Source organism: Cercospora kikuchii, assembly GCF_019650295.1.
Source record: "Cercospora kikuchii DNA, contig_00002, whole genome shotgun sequence".
In the NCBI taxonomy this organism is placed as follows: Eukaryota; Fungi; Ascomycota; class Dothideomycetes; order Mycosphaerellales; family Mycosphaerellaceae; genus Cercospora; species Cercospora kikuchii.
In genome coordinates, this window is record NW_025408583.1 from 5155130 (window position 1) to 5177896 (window position 22767).

Genomic DNA, 22767 nt, shown 5'->3' on the forward strand with positions numbered 1-22767 from the left:
CACAAAAGCATGCACACGAGGACGATGCTTACAAACAATTCGATACCCTGTGGCGACAACGAACGCCCAAATTTTCTTTTTGACCACGATGCATCACGAGCGAGCGGGCGCAATCGGAAAGAAGCATTGCGTTGGTGGAACAGTCCTTGGAGCTCATTGTATGGCATTAGCGAACGAAGCGAAGAAGTATGTTGTCCATTTAGTTGTAACAGACAGACCAGAATACAAACCTGTAGAAACAGTAGCGATGACATCAAGAGCAATAATTTGACAATGGGCATGGTGAGAAAAGTGAGGTGTTGTGGTATAATGCGATTGGATTTGCTGAACAGGATGCAGAATTGTGAGTGCAATCTCTCAACAGTTCGATAGTGAGTACAACAGATCTGGCCGAGTATTGGATCTCATACAAGCAATCTCGCCGCCTTACCCTCTGGACAACGAACTTCAAATACTACCGCCACTCGTGCCACTCCTTCAGTCAGATCCCGACATTCGCAGCACTCCACGTCAACAATCGCAAACATGGTCAACTCCCACGCTACTCCAAGCGAACAGCAGACTCAATACATCACCGACGGTGACGGCAACGTAGTGGAAGTGCAAGTCCAAGATAGCAACACCACAACGAAACCCAGCAGTGGCAAGGGCAAAAGAAGCTCTCGCGCAAAGAACAATCCTGGTGAGCTTTCTCTTTTTGTTCCTCCTCATTCGTTTTTGCGCTAATGGGTGGCTGGGCGCCAATAGATGTGAGAAATGTGCGTCGTTTAGGGAATGCTGAAGCTTTGGAGAAAGAAGCTAGTCGCAGGTGGATTGAGTATGGGTTTTTGGTCGTAAGTAGTATCCTCCCTCTCCTCCCAAACCCGCCCTTTCTCACTGATATCTTACAGGACGACTTCGACTCCAAAACCAAAATCTCCCGATCATGGTTCACCACAAGCCAAGCCCACAAATCTCTTCGCGAAGCTGAGCGTGCTCGTCTAAGAAAAGAGATTCCGAGACTTGGGGCTGAGTTGGAGAAATGTAGAGAGGAGATGGAGCAGATGAATGAGGCGGACAGGGATTGGGAGGTGAAGTATGGAACGAGGTGTGAGCAGGGGGAGTGGGATGCGGTGAAGTTGGAGAAGTATAGGGGGTATTTGAGGATGGATCATGATGAGGTGCCGGATTTGAGGGAGGGTGGGGAGGAGGGTGAGTGACAAAGGCAGTGGGGTGGATGGTGGGATGGGAGTTCTCTATTGAGAGAATGATAGTTTTGGTGTGGTGAGTTGCGGTTCGATTGGCTTTCGTGCAGGCTGCGAGAGCGGGAAGCATTCAGAGAGGACAACGAGCCTCTTTTCTCTTGACTTCAAATAAAATCTTGCTGTCTAAGCCTGGTCTGGTTTTCGTGTGAGCGGTTGTAAATGGCCCACCTACTCGCCTAGCGACGACGCCCCTGTATCGTCGGTGTATCTCGATGGGACCTGCCCGTAGAGTGCCAATTGTAGCACCCCTTTTCGGGCTCACAAAAGGAAAACCGCTGTCCAAGCATGTTCAGTCATCCACATAGGCACATGTCTGCTTCTCGACTTCTCTCCAAGCACGATGTCATCGAGCCGCTGATGTATCCCTTATCGGTCCTCCTCTTGGCACATCGCAATACGATGTGCTGTCTCTCAATCTCCCCAGAGGATTCTTGTGACAGGTGTGGCGTGACCTTCGATCTTTTTCTCTCCATTTTCTAGATGTGTCTTCTTCTCGACGATTCCGCGGTTGAATAGAAATGTTGATACTAGAGCTCCTTTCACTAGACAATTGCCAGAAAGGTTAGTGACCGTCGCGAACATGCGCTCACGATATTCCAATCCATGTAAGAAAAGCGATGCTTGCTGAACTTACTTGAAGCAACCAAGACGAGAAGCGCACTCGGGCTCGACGCCTTCAACACTCCTGCTCCAAGGAAACACCCCAGAAGCATCGAACAGAAGAAAGCGAATCTTCGATTCCGCTTGAGGTTATGCAGTTTGAAGATCTCCGGATCGGTGCAAAGTTGTATCAACGCTCCAGTGATCATGGTAGTGTTCAGCTCCGGCATTCCCACATTGAGCGCATTCGCTATTTGTCCAGACTGAGCGAATGACAATACTGCAAGGATTCCCATCGCTCCGGGACCTGTCCCGTCCCTCGAAGCCCAGTATCGCATCGCGGCGGCTGCGAGGAAGAGAGCAGCTTGGAAGAAATTCGATATCAATAGCCAGATTCTTCGTCTTTGTCGAGAGATGTGTCCAATGTGTCCGAAGAATACTGCTCCGCCGATGAAGACGCCCATTGATACGCCTACGTTTTTCTCGACGCCAGGATCTAGTGCAGGGAGTTCCATGGCGTATAGAGCGAGGAAGAGTGTGTTGCCGGTCTGTTTCGATGCGAACACGCGGTAGGTCATGTAGGTCATTACATCAAGGGCGCCAGTCACAATCGTCATAAGGAGGAGTTGCGCTTCGAGATACTTGTCGCCAGCGACTTCTTGCATGAAGTATGTTTGCCATGCTCCGGATTTGGGCAGTCGTCGGGGTGGAGGCGACAGATTTCTTACTACCCAGTTTCTTGTCGATGTGATAGGTCTGAGTTCGAGGTCGAGGTCGGGATCATCTCTGGCTTCGTTGTCAGTCTCCTTCGCCTCGTCGGTCGTTTGGCCTGACTGAGTGAATGTCAATGTGCTAGCGATGCCATAGGGACTATATGTACTCACGTCCTCCGCCTGACTTTCACCACGGTGATGATGTTGTGCTTCTGCATCGAGGTCGTTCAGTCGGTTGTCTACAGATTTTCTCGGCGACTTCGACTTCTCTTCTACTACGCCTGGGAACCATTTCCAACGTGAAGACGGAAGTTGCCCAAGCGCTTGAGCCAACTCAGGTGCTGTGACGGATCGACGAGGTCCATGCATTGTTCCATCCGGTTTCGCTGAACCAGTAGGGTGATCGGACATGACGAACGGCGGCCACGAAACTGCTCGACCAGTAGTTTGTCGTTTGCAGAGCGGTTGGGTTCGGAGAAATCTTCAAATGGGCAGAAATATGTAGTCGCATGTCAGCCGGAACAGCGGAACGAATGATGTGAGGCAAGGGTGCGAAGTGCAGATAGGATCAAAAAGCACCTGCCATGGAGACTTTGCTAATTGAAGAGTAGTAGTCGCCGATCCTTTTGATCGCATCAAGCATAGACCTGCAAACACTGTGTAGTTTCATCGGATAAGCTTCGATTGCCGGGGATCTGAATAGCGGTACGGAACGTCTCGAAACGCGTGTTCAGTATTGCAAAGCCTGAACAAGCTATTCTTGACTGGGGCTTGTTGTTTGAACACTGGTACGGAGCCCCTCGAAACGCGTCGTACGCGTGTTCAGTATTGCGAAGCTTGCAGGGTGATTCAGGGGACGACTGCAATTCTTTCGCTGCCCAAAGAATGTCCTAGTCTGGGATGTTCTCGCGGATGTGTCGACCTATCTGCGGTAGTGTCAATGCAGGGTTATCTTCTGGTGTCGGATCAGAAGGCTATAGGCTGTTATTTAGATAAGAAGTGACGACGTGAAGTGTATCAGCCATATCGACTTTCCGCGGATCGATTTCGTCATGCTTGCCAAGCCAAACGATGTTCGACGGTTTCCCAAACTTTCGAGCTGCTCACGTAGCTGTCTCACATTTTGTGTGGAGGACGATTGCACGTTTTCTACTGTGTTCAAATGACAGGCTGTGCTATGTCATGTTAAAATTCCCTACCAAGACCTGTCCCTTCGATTTCGTTGATCATCGGTCCTTTGCTTACGCAGCGTCCAGATTGAACATGGCGGGACAGGTGCTATCGAGCGAAGGCAAGCTCAAAACTTTGAACAAAGGCTAGGTAGATTGTGTATCTGCGATAAGTCCAGTCCTCGATAGCAGAAGCGACACAGAGTGATGCTTGTTCAGGAGTGCCAGTTCCGCTATCTTCTTTGCTTTTCTTGGCAATCCTACTCGAGCAGATGTTATCTGAGTGCGATTCATGCTTTCAGTACACAATCATGCTTGTAGACTTCCCGCTGTCAAAATACATCTGAGCTGAAGGGCTGTGCCGCGCCGATGCCTCGATGAAATTTGATTGCCAAGCCATGTTTTGATACCGCCAGCTCTTTGTGGACCGGACAGGGTAGTCGTGAGATTGCATCGGGCTCCATTGAGCTATGCAATTCTAGCTGCTTGGCCGCCGTGCCTGATCTGATCACAGCAATCTGTGGTGCATGGCCAGCACGAACTGACGTCCAATTCATTCTGAAGTTTGGATGAGTCGCTGTTGGGCTGCAGTCCCTGCTTTGTGTCTCAATGGTGCGCTGCGGGTTTTCCGGCGACTGATATCGCTTTTGTCCTAGATTGACGTTGACGTGGTCTTAGGCCCAAAAGATCTGCGAAAAGCCCAAGGCGAAAACTGAGTGAAGAAGGCGGCCTCGGTATCATGGACAGCAAACCGCTCTCGTCTTCGCGGCTCTGCCATCTCATCGGGCTGTGCTTCCCAAATGTGCGACCAGAGTCTCTGCAATACCAGCGCCGGGAAGTGTCGTAATGTCTAGAGCCTCCTCTCGCACTCTATCGCCAGAGCAGGCATTTGAATCAAGTCTCTTTCTGCTGCGTAGTTTTTGGGGGGCCCATTATCCGCTCCACGGCTGCATGATCGGCATTGAGCGGTCTCGTTCCCTCCTGGACCTTGGACTGAGCAGGTTGTGTCTGAAGGCAAGTCAAATCAGTCCAGTCCTGCAGTCTGGTGCCGCTCTTGAACATACAACTCCAGCCGCCGATGACCGTATCTTATTCTTCAGCGAAAATAAGAAGTTCGAAAACTTGCTACTGCCTTCTTCAGACATCGTGCTGTACATGGCAATGCTCTATGATGCGCCTGTACGCTGTGGAAAGTTGGGAGAAAAGTGCTATTGGTGCTTCGGAAAAACTGGAAGAGTAAGCAGTAGTGAGCAGGCCATGGACTAAATAATAAGCGCTGAAGACCGCGACAAAGCTTGAGCTGACGCCACATGGTCTTCCATCGCGTGGTACTCCCTTCGCGGGTTCATGCTAGTGGCGTCTGGACCTCATGTCGTTGAGCGACGACTTCGGGGGATTGGTCGAATGGCGAGAAGCGTCGATGCGAATTGGGAGCGAGGTGTAAATTTGTCTCGCGGGGAAACCAGCCACAGCCGCACCGGAAGATCAAAACTTGGCTCACTCCGAGGATGGTGGAAATTATCAGCATAAATCCTGCGAATGTAGAGAATATATCTAGGAAAGGAATGAGAAGAATAGAGATGGCGAGGATGGGAAGTAGTCAATTGTAAGGTAAAGTAGTTATTAGCGCGATGGGACGACTTTCCGCTGGCGTGCTTGGAGATAAGAAATGAGCCACTCTCCCCGATCATTGCCGTGCTTGCGAGCGTGCTCAGCCCAAGCCCATATGGCTGGATCCAGCAGATCGACCTCGCCTTTCGACCTACCGGCGGCTCGCTGTCTCGCAGCGTCAGAATCTATAAGCATTTGCACAATCTCCTGATTGCAGCCAGCCTCAACAGCACTTCGCAAAAGCTCCGTGTCGCTATTCAGTCCTACACCAAGGAACAGAAAGACTAGGTCTGGCATGTCGGACTGGATGGCCGCGACGAGACCTTCATATGCAATCTCTCCGTAGGAAGCGTCAAGGAGCGTGATGTCGTTCACGTTCTGAAGTAGAAGTGACATGAAAGACACCTTCTCTGTGGTGAATGGTGGGAGTAAAAGCTTCCTTGGTGGCAACAGAGCAGGATCAGGCCGGAGGGCTGTCCATAGCTCGTTCCAATTGGGCTCGTCATCAGAGGTGTCCGTAAGCGCGACGTTTGTCTGGCGACGCAGCCATGTTGTAAAGAATCGCCAGGTCATGAATCTCGAGTCGAGCAGACGGGTAGCAGCATGCAGCTCTGCAGCGCTGGGCTCGGAACCATCTGCAGAATCGAGGACAGGCTCAAGAAGGCGTGTTGTAAGTTCGTACTGCAGATGGTGGCTCTTGGAAAGCTTCGCAGCGAGCTGGCGAGACACTACTGCCAGGTCCACGTTACCTGCATATTCGAAGATCTCCTGCAAGACTTCTACCGGCAAGGTCTCGAGCGGCGAGTCGTTGTCGGACTGATGGCTTTTGCGAAGGCGTAGCTTTGCAGATCGCGATTCATCGGCCTTGGTAATGTCGACAGATGTTTGCCGTTTCTGGAGCTCTGGCCGGCGACGCTTGCCAGCGTTCCATTTCTCGCTGGGAGCACCGCGGCGTTTGCCACGTATTCTCAGGGGCGTGAGTCCATCAGGTGTTGCCATGCAGCTGCAGAGAAGACCTGGTCCAGAGTGCAGGATGCCTCTCTGATCATGTATTGGAATAAATCTGTGACATGCTGGTCAGCACATGCTCATCAGGACATGTTCAGACATGAGCAGATGTGTTTTTTGGTTTTTCCTCAGTGATCTTGGTGTAAAGAGTGATCAACGCCATGAAGGCTCAATTACTATCTAGTGCGTTGTAGTTTTTAATCATAGGAAGGGGCAGAATGAAATGCGGTAACGTACCTCGCAGTCTGGAAGTGGGCTCATCCGTGCATATCGTGTGGGCAGACCAGATCCTGTATCTTTCGCATGTTAGCTTGCATTCTGCACCAGAGCTTCGTGTGTTGTTGCAAGTAGGCGGGAACACTTGTGGATCAGTATATGTAAGAATTGAATATCAGATAGACAGTGCCCTTAATGAGCACCCGGCGAGGTGCTCAGGCTACTGCCATCAGTCGCAAATTATATCATCTTTGTGCGAAGGTGAGATCGGGATTCAAGAGCTTACCTGGGTGAATGATGCACAGATGCAGCCTGCGAATTGTGAGGGCGCAGACATTGTTGTTGTGGTGAAGCAGGAGAAAGAGAAAGTTCTGTGGAACGGAATCTGAGAAGTGGTCGGGGCGACCCACTAGCGCGGGCCGGCCGTGCCTGCCGCCAAGCATCTGTAATTCTGTGTGTCCGAACACCGCAAAGTTGCGTCGAACGACAGCGATACCTTTCACGACCCCGACAACTCACCCAACGACTACCGACCGACCGACACAATGGGCGATTCCTCCGTCGTAGCACCATCCTGGAGACAGGTCGAGGTCGGCCGTGTCGTTCACTTCGGCAGCGGCCCATACGCTGGCAGAATTGCCGCCATTGTCCAGATCATCGACCACAAGCGCGTATGTGCACACTTCCCGAGCACGACTGGAGGCGAGAACTAGGAAGAGAAAGAGTGCATAGACTCACAGCGTACAGGTCCTCGTCGATGGCCCATCGAAGGTCTCCGAGCTCGCAACTCCTCGTCACTCGGCCCCAATCTCCTCGCTCTCGCTCACTGGCCTCGTCATCCCAAAGATCGCTCTCGGTGCTGGTGTGACTGCTCTTTCGAAGCAATGGGAGGAGTTTGGTGTGGACAAGAAGTGGACGGAGAGCCCATATGCCAAGAAGATTGAGAAGGCCACCCGGAGAAAGCAGTTGAACGACTTCGAGCGCTTCAAGGTGATGCGCCTGAGGAAGCAGGTACGTTGGACATGTTTCTCGCAGGCATGCGCAGTGCTGCGATGAACACCTACGTTGGCAAAAAGCAGGAATGGACACTAACAGCAAACAGGCTCGCTTCGAGACCCGCAAGGCTCTTGCTACTGCGAAGGCTGCATAGATTGCGAGATGAAGATGCTAAATACCCTCTCGCATCATGACAGCACTAGAACGGAAGCGCATGCATCTCACTTGGAACAAGATGGACTGGCTTCAGCCATCTGGGCGAACGGCTGGCGCAAGGTGGAAGAAGCGGCTGTCTTCAGGCTTTTGATAGCGGTTCAAGCATGGTCCTCAGAAGGCCCCGCAGATGTCGTAACGTGAAACTGTCAAAATCTCCAATCGCTCTCTGTGTCTATCATTTCTTTCTGTATCTGTGACGTTCTTGCGACTGTACATGTGAAGCGCTGCAAAAGCGGCTTTAAGTGGCCCCACAAGGCACTCATTTTGTGCTTGGCACCACAGCATCACCACTTGTGAACTTTGGAACTGAGCAGACGACACGTCCAGCCCGCAAACAATCTACCAACCCGTAAGTACTATCGCAAAGTGCGCACGATCTTGTCCAGATTCCGCAGGACAACGACCGCTTGTTCGCCGATGCAGCAGTAGCTAACGAATCGCAAAGCTTCGCACTTCCGCCTCGAAACCGCCCATCATGGCCAACCCACGTGTCGAAGAGCTTCCAGACGAGGAGAAGAAGGTCCAAGAGGTCGAGGAGGAGTCCTCTGACTCTGATGAGGAGGGCGAGGCCAACATTCCAGCAGGCGCTTCGGTTGCCGTACACAGCAGAAACGAGAAGAAGGCCCGCAAGGCCATTGCAAAGCTCGGATTGAAGCACGTCGAGGGCATCACCCGTGTGACTCTGCGCCGACCAAAGAACATTCTCTTCGTCATCAGCAACCCAGATGTCTACAAGTCACCAAACAGCAACACTTGGATGTAAGAGCAGATTGACATTGAAATGACCGCGGGGAAGAACACAATGGCTGACAACAGATATAGCATCTTCGGCGAGGCCAAGATTGAGGACTTGAACTCCCAGGCTCAGGCTTCCGCTGCCCAGCAGCTCGCCAGCCAGGCCGCCAACGAGGCCGGTCACGACCACTCTGCTGATGGCGACAAGGGCAAGGCCGTCGAGGGCGGTGCTGACAAGAAGGCCGAGGAGGAAGAGGACGATGGTGAGGAGGTTGACGACACTGGTCTCGAGGCCAAGGACATTGAGCTCGTGATGGCTCAGGCTAGCGTCAGCCGGAAGAAGGCTGTGAAGGCGCTCAAGGAGAACGACAACGATATTGTCAACAGTATCATGGCCCTGAGCATATAGCGAAATTTGGCTTGAAATGATGCTCGCATGCATGGTATCAAATGCCGGTGGCTGAGGATGTTAAGGAGGTTGGCAATTGTATCTATGAGCCACCGTACTAGCTGACCGAGAGAAGCTGCAAAAGCGCTGTACTACTTCTTACTGAACAGGTCTTCGCGATCGTTCATTATGATTGCACGTTGTTCTTGTTCCCTTCCCAAGGCTGACTGATGTGTTGTACTCTTCTGTCAATTCGGAGAATTTCGTGGAAGCTCCATGGGTCTACATGGCCAAGGTCATCGACCGTTCGTACTAGCATACTTAAGCTATGGCCGAGCACGATTCGTTCATGGAGCTCTATCCAGAGTTCACATGGCGGCTGACTGTGCATGAAGGCGGACGTTCGTTTTCGTCACAGAAATAGGTATCGAGGCTCTCGTACCCGTCAGCATGCCGGAAAGGTACTGCTACCTGGTTGCTGGTTCCCATTCTGGATTATGACCTTGTCCCATTAGCCTGATTGTCTTTGCCTGGCTCTGAGTGCCTCAAATCAATGTTGGGATTCGAGATCGCGGAGTCTGCACACATCTTGTCCCACCCCACGGCATCCGAAGGGGCGGGTGTGTACTGAACAGCTAAGTTTATCCATTTTCTTTCGTCAGCGTCGCGCCACGGATCCGTCAGAGACCGTGGATCCAAGTTCCATCTCCATCTATGTCATGAGCCGTGCCCCGGTACATCTGAGAACATCGTGAGTAGTGCAGAATTGTCAGCATGGCCATCAGATGCCGCCCTCTACAGCTGCCGACCTCTCATTGTCGCCCGTGGCGTCGCCCCACCCAGCATTCTGCAAGAGATCGAGAAGCTCGAGCATCTCGACAGACTTTCGGCGCGCAGCTCCATCCTTGCTCGATGAGCGCAACGAATGAGGGTCAGCATCACGTCGTCCCGCGCGGCGGAGGATCTGTGAGCAGGACATCACCCGGGCAGGCACAGAGGGCGCTGCCCGAGGAGGCCATGCGGCATTTTCGGACCTGCAGCGAGGAGGACACGCGTAGCAGCGGTGGCCGTTCGGCGGAGGCTTCTTTAGTGCTCGTTTGGACGAACAGTTCCTGCCTCTGCCCGCGCCGCCGTCACAGCCCACCCCACAATCGCACCGCGCTGATCTTCCCGCGATGCTTGCGTCGTCCTCTTCATCCTCTTGGCCCGGCATTGCGTTCCCTTCGTTCTCCCACATTTATTGATTGATTTGGATCCTACTGCAGCGTCATTCCTATGCGAGCTGCGCCCTGGCGGCCGAGGCGAAACGACAAAGACACATCCTCCTGAGGGCGCCTCAGCCAACAGCATTGAATCCCTCTTCCTCAAACGTCACCTTCTGAGGCTGAGGCAGCCTTCCCAGCTTCCCCTACGTGCGTTTGACCTGCTGTTCTGTGACACCTGAGGCCGACCAGCAAACGCTGCCGGACGGCGCTCCCCTGCTCACCATGCCTCGCCCTCACCTTCCATCCCACATTTCCCTCAAGAGGATCAAGAGCAGCAGCAACACTGGCAGTGCCAACTCTTCTGCTCCGTCCACCCCGCCAGCTGCACCGAATCCTAGCTCCGGTTACATCATGGCCGGTGCTCCGCGATCTCCAGGTCGGCCGCTGGAAGGCGACCACATGGGTATGGGGCTGCAATTGGTGGTGCAGGTACTCAAAGGACGCAACCTTGCTGCGAAGGACAAGAGCGGCTTCTCTGATCCATTCCTCGTACTCACTTTGGGCGATCACAAGGAGGCAACCAGCGTTGTCAACAAGTCATTGAATCCAGAGTGGAATCAGACATTTCAATTTCCAGTCAATTCCCCCGACTCTGCATTGCTCGAAGCAGTGTGCTGGGACAAAGACCGCTTCAGAAACGATTACATGGGCGAATTCGATATCGTCTTGGAAGAGGTGTTTGCTGCAGGAAAGATAACCCCCGAGCCGAAATGGTTCAAGCTCGAAGGAAGACGCAATGGCAGACGGAAGCAGAAAAAGGATAGTAACATTTCTGGCGAGATCTTGCTCCAGTTCAAGCTTTCCGACCCTATAAACAGCGCAGCTACGCCACAGCAGATACTGCAAAGATTCCAGGGAATCGTGTCAGATCCGGAGCAAGATGATGATGATGAAGAGGACGAAGAGCTTCTGAGAAGAATGAATAGCAGCAACTTGGACGATCTCGAAGAGGAGGATGATGACGATAAAGATCCTTCGGACGAGACAGATGATGGCACAAGAACACCTAGCGGCACTTCAGAGGAGAAGCAACGTTCTCGACGTCGTAGAAAGCTCAGGCGCCTACGACGTAAGAAGAAGACGAGCGCATACGAGTTCGGTGCTGCATCAGATGTGGCTGGGGTGCTGTACCTGGAAGTCAACAGAGTCACGGACCTGCCTCCCGAGAAGAATGTCACAAAGACCACTTTTGACATGGATCCATTCGTGGTCACTTCGCTAGGTCGAAAGACCTACCGCACCCGTGTCATCAGACACGATCTCAACCCAGTGTTCGACGAGAAGTTGGTCTTCCAGGTGCAGAAGAGCGAGCAAAATTACAGTCTCTACTTTGCAGTGGTTGATCGCGACAAGTTCTCTGGCAACGATTTTGTTGGTACTGCTAGCTTTTCGCTGGAGAAGGCGCGCGAGCTCGCTCCCGAGGCTGATCCTGAGACCGGATTGTACAGGCTACCAGATCCGGAAGCTTCGATCGAGGGCGACCAAAGCGAGTCGAAACGCAAAAGATTCCGCAACCCCCTTTCTAGGAGCGCAAGCCGTAATGATCTGCCAAAGTTGGGAAGCAAGAACAGTTCTAGCACCAACTTGAACAAATTGTCGAAGTCTTCGAGCAGCGGCAATCTCACGGGTATGCAACAGGTTGAGGCATCTCGTCCTCAGTTGCAGCACGGCGGGTCGGATACTGCTGTGCCACACCAAGCGAAACTGGCTGCGAGGCGAATGGCCAGCAGCGGCCACCTCACTAGTCAGGAGGATCAGAACGCTCTTGACCTTAGTGATGAAGCTGGAATGCACTCCTTCGAATTGCCTCTCGAGCTCAAGAACGCGCAACGTTGGGAGGGAAGATATCATCCTGTTTTGTACATCCGGGCCAAGTATTTGCCGTACCGCGCTCTGCGGCAGCAGTTCTGGCGTGTTCTTTTGCGACAGTACGATGCTGATGAAAGCGGGAGAATTGACAAGATCGAGCTCGTCACCATGTTGGATACGCTAGGCAGTACCCTCCACAACAAGACAATCGACGGCTTCTTCAAGCGTTGGGCGCATGTCAATGGCGAGGAGTACCTCACTATGGACCAAGCGGTGATTTGTTTGGAGGAGCAGCTCATGAAGCTTCAAGACTTGCACAACGGCTCTGCCCATCGCTCAGGACAATCGGACCCATCCACTTCCACGTCACAGCTGACGATGGCCACCAACAGCTCGAGCTCGCCAGACTATAGTCCAGGAGGCGGGACACCTTATCTTGACGCTTCCGACCCTCTCAACATGCATCCGTCCAAAACTCCGATTCCGGCTCTGGAAGTAAGTGATCTTGGTGACAGCGGTGAGATGGGAGACTATCTCGAAGCTGGCGAAGAAGAGCTTGGTGGCGATCCGGACACCAAGGAGGAGCATGTGGTCGAGATCTCTGAATGCCCGATCTGCCATCAGCCGAGAATTGCTAGGGGCCGCAAAACGACCGATGCGGACATCATCACGCACATCGCAACATGTGCGAGCAGCGATTGGCGAGCAGTCAACAACTTGGTCATGGCTGGCTTCGTCACTAGCTCCCAAGCACAGAGGAAGTGGTACTCTAAGATCATCACGAAAGTGTCTTATGGAGGCTACAAGCTTGGCGCGAATAGTGCCAACATCCTTGTACAGGACCGCATTACTGGCCAGATCAACGAGGAGCGCATGAGCATATACGTACGCCTTGGGATTCGTCTGCTCTACAAGGGTCTCAAGAGCAGAGAGATGGAGAAAAAGAGAGTGCGAAAGCTGCTGCGCTCTATGTCGTTTAAACAAGGACGAAAGTACGATGATCCTGCTTCGGCTTCTCAAATCGCTGGTTTCATCAACTTCCACCAGCTTGATATGAGTGAGGTCCTGTTGCCAACGGAGAAGTTCAAGACCTTCAACGAGTTCTTTTACCGCGAGCTGAAGCCTGGCGCTCGTCCTTGCTCGGCTCCTAACGACCAGCATATCATCGTCAGTCCGGCTGACTGTCGCTCAGTCGTGTTCAATCGCATGGACGAAGCGCAGCGTATCTGGGTCAAAGGACGCGAATTCAACGTCGAGCGATTGCTCGGCGACGCCTATCCACAAGACGCCAAGCGCTACCACAACGGCGCTCTAGGTATCTTCCGTCTGGCTCCCCAAGACTATCATCGCTTCCACATCCCAGTCGACGGTATTATGGGCGAGCCCAAACTGATCGATGGCGAGTACTACACAGTCAACCCCATGGCCATTCGCTCTGCGCTGGACGTATATGGTGAGAATATTCGCGTCGTTGTGCCAATCGACTCCACCTGCCATGGACGTGTAATGGTCATCTGCGTTGGAGCGATGATGGTCGGATCTACTGTCATAACGCGCAAAAAGGGTGATCAGGTCAAGAGGGCAGAAGAACTGGGATACTTCAAATTTGGAGGATCTACTCTGCTTGTGCTCTTCGAGCCCGGTGTGATGAAGTTCGACGAAGATCTGGTTGCAAACAGTAGTGGTGCTCTTGAGACCTTGGTGAGTATCAATCGTGTCCCCTGTAATTGCACCTTTGCTAACTATCTGGTAGGTCCGCGTTGGCATGTCAATTGGCCGCACTACTGGCCATGCGCCACACTTGCCAGATCAGCCCAAGGCCAATCCAACCGAAGAAGAGAAGCAGCGCGCGAAGCAACGCATTGAAGGCTCGCTTGCCCCAAGCTCAGGCAAGACCGTCGCCACTACGATGTAGCCCATCAAGCGAGCGTAATGAATCAATGAATTGCATAGGAGATTGTTGTACGAATGACGAAAGAAGCATTTAGCGAGCATAGTCGAAGCGAAAACCAAAAAGAACGATCACCTGGTACATAGAAAAAGCAGTCTCAGAAGCAAGGCGAAGGTGACGAAAAGACTCACAGTACATATGGCATGGTTGAGTACCTGCCAACACACATCACAGGACAGGCTGGTCCTCGACGAGGGTTGTCAACCACTCCTCGAATTCAAACTTGTTGTGGTATGAAGAGAGGAAGGGAAGACATAGAAACTCAGAATGGCACCTAGCATGGACATCCTTGAATTTCTGTGTTCCACCAATGCGTTCTTTTTTTTTTTGTACACCTGCTTCAGCTTGATATACTGTTTCGAGAATCGTGCTGCCTGTCTTCGTCGTCTACATGGCGCCGCTCGGACCACATTCGGTCTAATTCGGGAAAGCGGCGAAGCATATGGCACCTCCGACGACTGGCTGCACTCCGTCACTGCTTTCACGCATTCCACTGCTTTCTTCTCTTAGCTTCTCGCTTTGACAGCAATGGATGCATACCATGTCGAACGATGACACTACTTCTGATGGCCAATCGCGCGTTACACCCCTCACCACAACTGCGAATTCAGCTGTCGTTCGATCGAAACCACAGAGCTGGTTTGCGCTGCCCGCACCTGTGAAGCGCGTGTTCGATCTTTTCCCGTTAAGAGAATATGAGAGAAATGCTTTGCCAACAAGAGCGCCTGGAGAAAAGCAAAGAGAGGGGAATGCGTTGCATGTTTTTGGAAGGGAAGAGGATGTGAGAGCTGGGAGGCCGAGTTTTAATCCGGGGTGTTTGAAGTGGCAGGTAAGAAATCGCATGTCCTGTCTGAAGATTTGAGGGCATTGGAAGTGGAGCGGATTGGTGGTAAAATTGAGGCTGACGATAGAATTGCTATACGCAACAGACATATCTCCGTTTCAGAGACGTACCTTTCTCTCTCGTTTCCTCGAACAACCACGCTTCTCCTTCCGGCTCATTACCTTTCCTTCAACCTGCGACTTCGAGCAAAACCGGCGATTCGAGGACATCCGATCCCATTCCAGCGAACAAACTTCAGAAATGGCTCGCGAATACACAAAACTCCCCTTCCTCGGAACCCAACGATATCCGCCTCGAAGCCTACCAATCTCTCACCGACAATCGAATACGGAAAGCTTGGCTGTATCAATTATACCTCGCTCCGGAAAACGACGCGTTGATGCAGCGATTATACGTCTCGCCTTGCTCAAATCATTCGCTTGTGCGTTTCACAATTAGAAGGCAATTACGTGCTGCGGCTGAAGAGGAATTGGTCAAGAGCGCGGGGACGAATGTTGTGGACGCAGATGTTCTGCTAAAAGAAGCTGAAGAGGCATTTGAGGCTCTAAGTCAGCTATTGGGGGAGCAAGAGTGGTTCTTCGGAGCTGAGAGGCCAGGGTTGTTCGATGCGAGTGTCTTTGCTTATTTGCATTTGATGCTGGATGAGGAGTTGGGGTGGAAACATAATCCTTTGGCAGAGGGGCTGAGGAGGTTTGGGAATTTGGTGGGGCATCGAGAGAGGATCGTCGAGAGGTTTTATGGTGCAGCAGGGGAGAGTAGTGTGGAGGACGTGAGGAAGGAGAATGGAAACGTTGAGAGACCGTCTCATAATAGGACCACGTCTGCTCTGGGAAAGAGGAAGACGTTGAACCTCAGAGCTTAGAGCGTTCTCAGTGTGTTGCGAGGAGGAGTAAGAATTATGGCTGTCATGCTTAGCGAGGAGTTCAAAGGCTGTTTTAAAGGTCGGAGCGAGAGCTACTATGCTTGCGGCCACTGATCACATAAATGAGGCGAAAGAGGCGGGCTAGGAGTTGCCTCTATTCTTGGACCCGAGAGGAAAGGATCAATGCCACTCTGTTTAATTATCAACTCCTCTCCTCTCCACCTGTCAGGTGGAACAGCTTTCTGTCAACGTGAGCTGCAGCTTCTTATCATACCTCCCACTTGACCCTATATCTCATTCACTTTCCCAGATGCCATGATGTTCCTGCATTTTCGCTTTTCAGCAATCGTCCTTGGTTCAGTGGAGTTGCCAGTAAGTCGCCATTGATCGCCGTGGTCGCTTGGTCAAGTCATCTCGTAGCACAAGCTGGTTGGAGATAAAAGATCTATTCTGATAGCGTTGTGGTACTGGGATGCCAGTCGTCGAGGACGGTTGCCACGCTTTTTTGCTTCTGTTGCCAGCCTTTATCGTTTGACTCCTAAGTCTCATAGGTCCTTGATGTTATTTCATGCTCTTGTTCAAGGATTGAATTGGTCTACTTGACAGATAAGAGTGTTAGACATAACTCTGACCATCTCTGGACCGGGTAGCCTCTCAAAGAGAACATGAGGCATCAGAAGAACGCCATTCTGGCAGTATGTGTCAATGGGTCAGCTATCTGAGCTCTAATATCTTAATTAAAATAACGATCGCATGCGTGGGTATCTCAATAAACCAAATGAACCCTCCCCAAGAAAATATCCAACTCAAAGAAACTGATTTCTCCTTCTCAACTCTTACTTGCCGAAGCACTAGAGGCAGACCTTGGCAATGGTGCTCTTTCAGCCACAGGTAGCTCTCTGCCTTGACTGTCCGTCCTCTTCACAAACCGCGGAGGCGGCTCATCAGTTGTCGTTATCCGTGGCCCGCCAGCGAGACTTTGTTCTTCCACGTCCTCTTCCGCAGAACTACTTGTCGCGCTTCCTTTCCTCCCATTATCCCTGACAAGGCTCGCATTGCTCATTCTGCTTGCCCCACCACTCTTCATGCTCATCCTCTTCTCTTTCCTATACCTCAACTCTTCCTCTCGTGCTCGTCTCTGCTCCTCTCTTAGGCGCGCATGTCGTTCTGTTTCCAACATACTCGCTCTCTCATCAGCGTCGTCGTCATCGTCATCCTTGTAATGTGCCGTCTCAATCGCATCGTCATCATCATGCTCCTCCTGATCCTCCAGCAGTGCGCCGTCTGCTGTCTCAACGTCTGGCGGGGAAATCCATTCGCGCGGAACCATACATGGCAATGCCAATCCTATCGAAGCTGCGCGATTAAGCCATGCCGGTGCAGCTTTCCCTGTCAACGCCGTGACCAAAGACGACGTGAAATGGTTGCAATTGTGTGTCAAGAGGTTATAGCTCGGGCCCAGGAACTCGTCGCTGACTTCTTTTATGATGCGCTCGACTTCGTGCGGGGAATGAAACGTGAAGCCTTGCAGGATGCTTATGCGGTGAGTGCCTCCCGGAGGCTCGTACTTCGGTCGCGTATAGTAGACGCCTGTGACACCGCGTTTGTTGTGGCCGCCGTAGGCGTATTCGCGATCGTTGATGACTACACCAGAGTGGAGGAGACTGCCGCCGATTGTCCAGAGTAGCGAGGAGAGTCTGCCGGGCTAGATGGTCAATTAGTGTCTCTCCGGGTCTGTGGACAAGATTGTGGAGGAATTACAGGTAAGAGGTCGTAGACATTGATGATCACCTCGGTCTTGCTGACCGAAGAATTGCGCGAATGCCCGGATGCTACAGAACTCGCCTTGCGAACACTGCCATTGTTGAGCTTCTTCTTCTTCGGCGAAGGCGCCATGGTGAGTGTTGAAGCGGAAGCGAAAGTCGAGCAGCGGTGAACGAGGTCAAGAGGATAAACAGGAGGCAAGCTCCCGCATTTGAGTATGGCGGATCATGCAAAAACTGGACGATCTACTGTCTTCTCAGGACAGCCCGAGCAAGCAAGATGCATGAATCTATACACCGTGAGACGTGCCCGCTCCTGTTATCCGTCATCGGCTTAAGCCACCGAATCCTTGCTAGTCTGTCGCTCCTTGGCACGTGAAGCTGTCGGAGATGTTGGGGCTGCGTTTCAGCCCTCACGGTTTGGGTTTAGACATGACTCGCCAAGCTGTCAATAACGGTTGTCTACTGGCACGTATTTCCGGAAATAGAGAATATATATGCTGGCACTGTCCATCTCCTGGCTTCAAGATCACAGCATGGCAGCAAGGAATATCTCAGAATCACCACCATTCTACGGACGAGTCTCGGTGATGGTCATCGGCTTGAGCCCCCTAAGGAGTAAGACTTTCCATCGACAGTGGTCTGGTCTCCGAACCTAGCTGGGAAACCTTGCACTGCTATGCTTTCCAGGAACCCGGACACATCCAACGTCTATCCGATCACACCTTCTCCTTGCTCAACATGAGAAACGGCCACGTTGTATCCGTCCGCAGCAGAGGCCAACATTTTTTCAGGGAGCATCCGAACGGCAGCATGAGTGTCCGAGTCACAGCCTTGTCTGGACTTGTCCAACACTTCCGAAATAGCAGAGGCATGCTATGAAATGATATGCGGGAGCTGCAAGTACCTGGCTACAATGTGGCTTCCTCCAAATTTCGTGAAGGGCCAAAAGAGGCTTCCAAGATTTGTCCGATGATGACAGTCTGTTTGTCAACCTCTATCCGAGCGGAAGCTACAAGAAGTGGGAGTGGCAAGAAGAGAGGCCATGCCTTCAGTACGCCGAGGGCCACCAAAATGATGCCGGAGCTGGAGTCCACATGCTACGCGGTGCCGGCCTGCTGTATTGAGCAGAAATGTATTCACAGCACAGCGCACTCTCTGCTTGCCGAAGACAGGTCTACCAGCAGCCTGTGGGTGATTGCAGTCACCCACACCACTTCTTGACTCTGTGCGGCAATCAGAGCAGCAGGTCATCACTTTCCCGACACGCTCTGCATGTCCTGCTCGTCCGATCATTGGTGCATTGCGCAAGACTCGCTCGATATGGCATGGCGGCGCTGACCTCGCAAATGCCATGATTTGCCGACTGTGAGCAAGTCAGGAAGCGGCGATAAGTGAGACATGCGCAGCAGCTATCACTCAGACTGAGATCTATCACGAGGTATGATGTTCAGATAAAGAGCTCAGCGCAGCAAAGTTGTGTGGACAGTCTCGCTTGGTACAATTCGAAGCAGCGACCCGCCTTTTTCGAAGCCGCTCTTCCAATATCTCGGCTAACATCTGCATCAGATCGTCCGGACGCTTTATTCACTCTTTATTCACTGGACATGATCATGCTCCTCGTGCCGGGCTGGCTGCCTAAGTCATGCACCGCCTCAACGCACACTTCCGCTCTCTGGACGGGCGTTTGTTTCCGGCACGCCTGCGCGTAGAAGTTGGCAGCAGACATGAGCAAGCTGGAATGGTCCTTAGTCAAGACAGAAGCCAAGGAATTGTCGGAGTACCGGCAAGGGACACTTAAGAGCCTGCGACTTCTGTCTTTTTGCAACTTGGCGCGGATCAGGGGTTCGAATTCAACTTGTGGAAGTTGCTAGACTTTTTGCTTCGTCAGGCCACTGATCTTTTGTCACCGGCAACTGTCTTACGAGGAGATATGTCGAACCGCCTTTGTTGCGAAGTGAAGACTGTGGAGTTGGCCGTTTGCTGTTTTGAGCCAGTGCGGGTGGAGCTCTTTCAGGACTTTTGCTTCCGAACTCGAAGAGATTCCAAATCTGGTGGCATACTTGTGCACTGTCACAGCTCAATTGCAGATGGAATCACGATGTTTTGGTAATGTCGCCTCTCATACCCATGTCTGCCAGAAATTGCTCACCTTGCTTGGCATGCACGATGGTCAGCGACCTCACTTCGATACTCACATATGGATCCTGGACGCGAACATAGATGCACTCAGCTAAAAGCTCTATGACTTATGCCTACGATATCGTCGCGCTGTCCATACTAATATATCAGCGGTTCGCATAGAGGCTCTCGTTCGAGGGCGAGTCAAGGCCACGGTCCGCTACCTGGCCATTGTGGTGAATGGCTGAAGTCACTCGAGCAATGCTTGTTTGTCTCGCCGTGTAACGCTTTTCGGTGACGCATATCCGGCTGCTGGAAGGTTCTGCTCGAGCTTTGCATCTTTCTCGCAACATCGACACAGATACTAGCTTTTGTACACATCACGGCCTCCCAACGCGGTGCATGTCGCGGTCGGCCACTGGATCTCTGCCCGACTTGCACACCACTATTGCGCCACACAGCAAAGTCCTCAGGCGATAGTCGCACCACTCTGCCCACAGTATCGGTTCCACGATTACAGTCGCCAGGGGAGGGGACGCGCTGACAACGTAAATATGCCCGGTCTTCTTTCGGGCGTCGAGGCCATCAGAAGACGAACTGTCGCTCAGAACAATAATGGCGTCTCACACGCAGTGTATGGTTTCGAGCATCCGAAAAGCCTATACAAGTCATCAGTCTCGTCGCCGGGATGCGATACCCGCTGCACTGTCTGTACCGGCCAATGGTTTGGACCCGATCAGGCTGCCAAACTGGATTATGAGCGAAGTCTCACGGATAAAGAAGCCGCAAAGCAGATCGAGGAGTTGAAGACTGCTACGATCAACAACCTCAATTACATTCGAACATTCATCGAGAAACATGGCAACACGATTGTGAAGGCATGGAAGAGTCGGTCTTCTGATAAGCGCAGAGACATCATACGGCAAGCCATGCCGGACGTGGTACCGCGGCCAGGATTTTTGGTAAACGAACTTTTCAAGAGGAGGAACAGCCCTGCCCTTCCTGCATTCTTAAGAAAGTACCACAACAGCATCCTCTTATCATACCTCGACGTCGAAACGCTGAGTCGGAAAGCGAGCAATCTATTGTTCCTGCTCTACCATCGTACTCGCTCGAGACCGGCGGCCTGGGTATCGTTTGATTGCCTTCAGCTAGAAAGCTGGTTCACAGCTCCGATGATACGCACGTCCTACAACTCTCACTGCGTGCAAATGCATAGCAACCAGTATGGTCAATTGATCTCTTGGGAGAAGGATGCTGCACACAGACTGGACATGATAGGATTCCCCATGGCTTCCCTTGTTTTCCAGGCACAGCACCAGATGTCTATACTTCTGCGAAGTTTCGTCGACGCGATCGTTGAGCAACCGAAATTGACCACTATCCAAGGACGCGACCGTCTTGATGCTCTTATCTTGGATCAGTTGAAGGATATACAGGAGCAGGTTGAAGACGTTGGCTCTGTCAGCTGGTACTGTAATGCACCGGCGAAGCTCAGTTTGGACGTTTTCAAGGACGTTTTCTGCGCACGATTCAATGACGCAGCTGACGAACTGTGGCTCATGCAGACAGATCCCGCGTACCTGCGGAGATACTTATCGCGGTTTGAAGGCGCCACGATGGAAGGTCTTGGCCCCGAGGACGCTCGCAAGTGGAAGGCATATACAGCAGTGATTCCTCTGGCGATCTGGGACGGCTGGCGTGCCCTCTTTATCGAAGCGGAAGAGTCTCTGGATATCATTGAAGCCATTGAAGAACCGATTATTGCTGGCAGACCTCTTCCAGAAGAATACGAAGTTGCTCTCGCTAGCTTCGAGCGCGCTCTGCTCGATGAGTTCAGGTCGCAATCCGTTCACATTTCAGCGATCATAATGTGCTCCAACACTTTTCGACAGCACTGTTTGAGGTATCAATTTCGTGACATAGTTCTTGATGCATCGGCAACACCTTTCGAAAAGACGGATCCCTTGCTCTACCACTTGATGGCGCTCGCCACACATCATGGGTACCAGCGTCATCCAGCGGCCTACCACCTCTATATGGTAGAGCACATAGTGGTGAATTCCAAGGTTCAGTCGGCTCGGACCAACTCACTACTTCTGAGTGTGTTGTCCAGCATGGCTGCGATCGATGAAGCATTGACAGTTGTGCGCTCACACAGACCTCGAGCTCGTCCCTTCGCTGAGATGAAAGATCTGTCGTGCGCTAGGGACCATGATTCACGCAAACTGGTCTTTCAATTGTTCAGGACCGCCCAGCGCGATAATTTCGATCACTTGCACGATGTTCTCGAAAAGTTTCTCCGCACTCCCAGTCGATCAAGAGGTATCAACAGGGAGGCTTTGCGCATATTTGACGAATCAGAAGACGCATTCCAGCAATTCTGGGACGCTGTACGCAAGAGATTCAATTCAGGGCCTTGGGCAGAGACGCGGGATCTGAAAAATGACTGGATCACCGAGTACGTGGATATCCACTACGAGGCCATCACCGTCTCGGAAAAGGAGGAGTATCGGAACATGGTAGCAGCTGAACGGAGCGCTCTTGTGGATGCTATCGAGGCTCAAGGTAAGTCTGGCGCCCCTAATGAGGTGTAATAAGCACTGACATCTGCACAGAGGCAAAGACAGCAGCGGCTATCGTAACAGCTGCCGCAAAGGCTGGAGAGACCGATGCATCACCGCAGAAACTATGGGGTCACCAGACCACTGAGACTTTCCGGCCACCCACTGAAAAGGTCAAGTGGAAGACCCGACCTCTACAACCGGCAACAAATGATCTCGATCAAGGAGACCGCGGTGTTGCCGAAACTGCAGAAGCTGTGGAGAAACTCTCTGTTCTACGTATCAGAGTTGAGCCAAGCTCATACGACATCTTCCGGCAGATGTACGAGACCCAAGGCGACCATCAAGGCGAGATCAAGTGGGAAGACTTCGTTGCTGCCATGATCGATGCCAAATTCTCGGTTACACCACGTGGCGGCTCGGTCTTCACATTCAAGAGTGCCAGAGATGGTGGAAGCATCAACTTCCATCGTCCTCACCCAGATCCAAGCATTGATCCTATTATGCTTCGTATTATGGGCAGACGTCTCAACAAGTGGTTCAGGTTCGACAAGGACACGTTCGTGGAGGGTCAAAAGCAAGAGGTTGAATCAGTAAAGGAAGAGCCCTGAGTCCAGAAAAGAATGAGCTTGGGCTAGCAAATGGAGTAGCTTGAGCGAGCGAATGCAGAAGCGAAGACGAACAAGAGGAGA

At 52.1% G+C, this 22767-nt stretch overlaps 9 protein-coding genes across 9 annotated transcripts; 6 read left to right on the forward strand and 3 right to left on the reverse strand.

The window, feature by feature from the left end:
• Positions 1-525: 525 nt before the first annotated feature.
• On the forward strand, positions 526-1199 carry CKM354_000426300 (uncharacterized protein; the record flags this gene model as incomplete). Its single annotated transcript, XM_044799495.1, has 3 exons — positions 526-682; positions 748-833; positions 891-1199. The coding sequence occupies 3 exons, from the start codon at positions 526-528 to the stop codon at positions 1197-1199; spliced, it is 552 nt and encodes a 183-aa protein (XP_044655430.1).
• Positions 1200-1655: 456 nt separating this feature from the next.
• Positions 1656-2968, reverse strand: CKM354_000426400 (uncharacterized protein; the record flags this gene model as incomplete). The annotated part of the gene is made up of 3 exons (XM_044799496.1): positions 1656-1786; positions 1879-2677; positions 2729-2968. 3 exons carry the CDS (start codon positions 2966-2968, stop codon positions 1656-1658), a joined length of 1170 nt encoding a protein of 389 aa, XP_044655431.1.
• Positions 2969-5349: 2381 nt separating this feature from the next.
• On the reverse strand, positions 5350-6336 carry CKM354_000426500 (uncharacterized protein; the record flags this gene model as incomplete). The annotated part of the gene is made up of 1 exon (XM_044799497.1): positions 5350-6336. The coding sequence occupies one exon, from the start codon at positions 6334-6336 to the stop codon at positions 5350-5352; it is 987 nt and encodes a 328-aa protein (XP_044655432.1).
• A 770-nt stretch (positions 6337-7106) lies between these two features.
• On the forward strand, positions 7107-7711 carry CKM354_000426600 (uncharacterized protein; the record flags this gene model as incomplete). The annotated part of the gene is made up of 3 exons (XM_044799498.1): positions 7107-7232; positions 7309-7572; positions 7664-7711. 3 exons carry the CDS (start codon positions 7107-7109, stop codon positions 7709-7711), a joined length of 438 nt encoding a protein of 145 aa, XP_044655433.1.
• Positions 7712-8248: 537 nt separating this feature from the next.
• Positions 8249-8917, forward strand: CKM354_000426700 (uncharacterized protein; the record flags this gene model as incomplete). Its single annotated transcript, XM_044799499.1, has 2 exons — positions 8249-8532; positions 8590-8917. 2 exons carry the CDS (start codon positions 8249-8251, stop codon positions 8915-8917), a joined length of 612 nt encoding a protein of 203 aa, XP_044655434.1.
• Positions 8918-10383: 1466 nt separating this feature from the next.
• On the forward strand, positions 10384-13885 carry CKM354_000426800 (uncharacterized protein; the record flags this gene model as incomplete). Its single annotated transcript, XM_044799500.1, has 2 exons — positions 10384-13671; positions 13724-13885. The coding sequence occupies 2 exons, from the start codon at positions 10384-10386 to the stop codon at positions 13883-13885; spliced, it is 3450 nt and encodes a 1149-aa protein (XP_044655435.1).
• Positions 13886-14453: 568 nt separating this feature from the next.
• On the forward strand, positions 14454-15627 carry CKM354_000426900 (uncharacterized protein; the record flags this gene model as incomplete). The annotated part of the gene is made up of 2 exons (XM_044799501.1): positions 14454-14750; positions 14851-15627. The coding sequence occupies 2 exons, from the start codon at positions 14454-14456 to the stop codon at positions 15625-15627; spliced, it is 1074 nt and encodes a 357-aa protein (XP_044655436.1).
• Positions 15628-16456: 829 nt separating this feature from the next.
• On the reverse strand, positions 16457-17523 carry CKM354_000427000 (uncharacterized protein; the record flags this gene model as incomplete). Its single annotated transcript, XM_044799502.1, has 2 exons — positions 16457-17332; positions 17389-17523. The coding sequence occupies 2 exons, from the start codon at positions 17521-17523 to the stop codon at positions 16457-16459; spliced, it is 1011 nt and encodes a 336-aa protein (XP_044655437.1).
• A 2542-nt stretch (positions 17524-20065) lies between these two features.
• Positions 20066-22686, forward strand: CKM354_000427100 (uncharacterized protein; the record flags this gene model as incomplete). Its single annotated transcript, XM_044799503.1, has 2 exons — positions 20066-22079; positions 22130-22686. 2 exons carry the CDS (start codon positions 20066-20068, stop codon positions 22684-22686), a joined length of 2571 nt encoding a protein of 856 aa, XP_044655438.1.
• Positions 22687-22767: the final 81 nt, after the last annotated feature.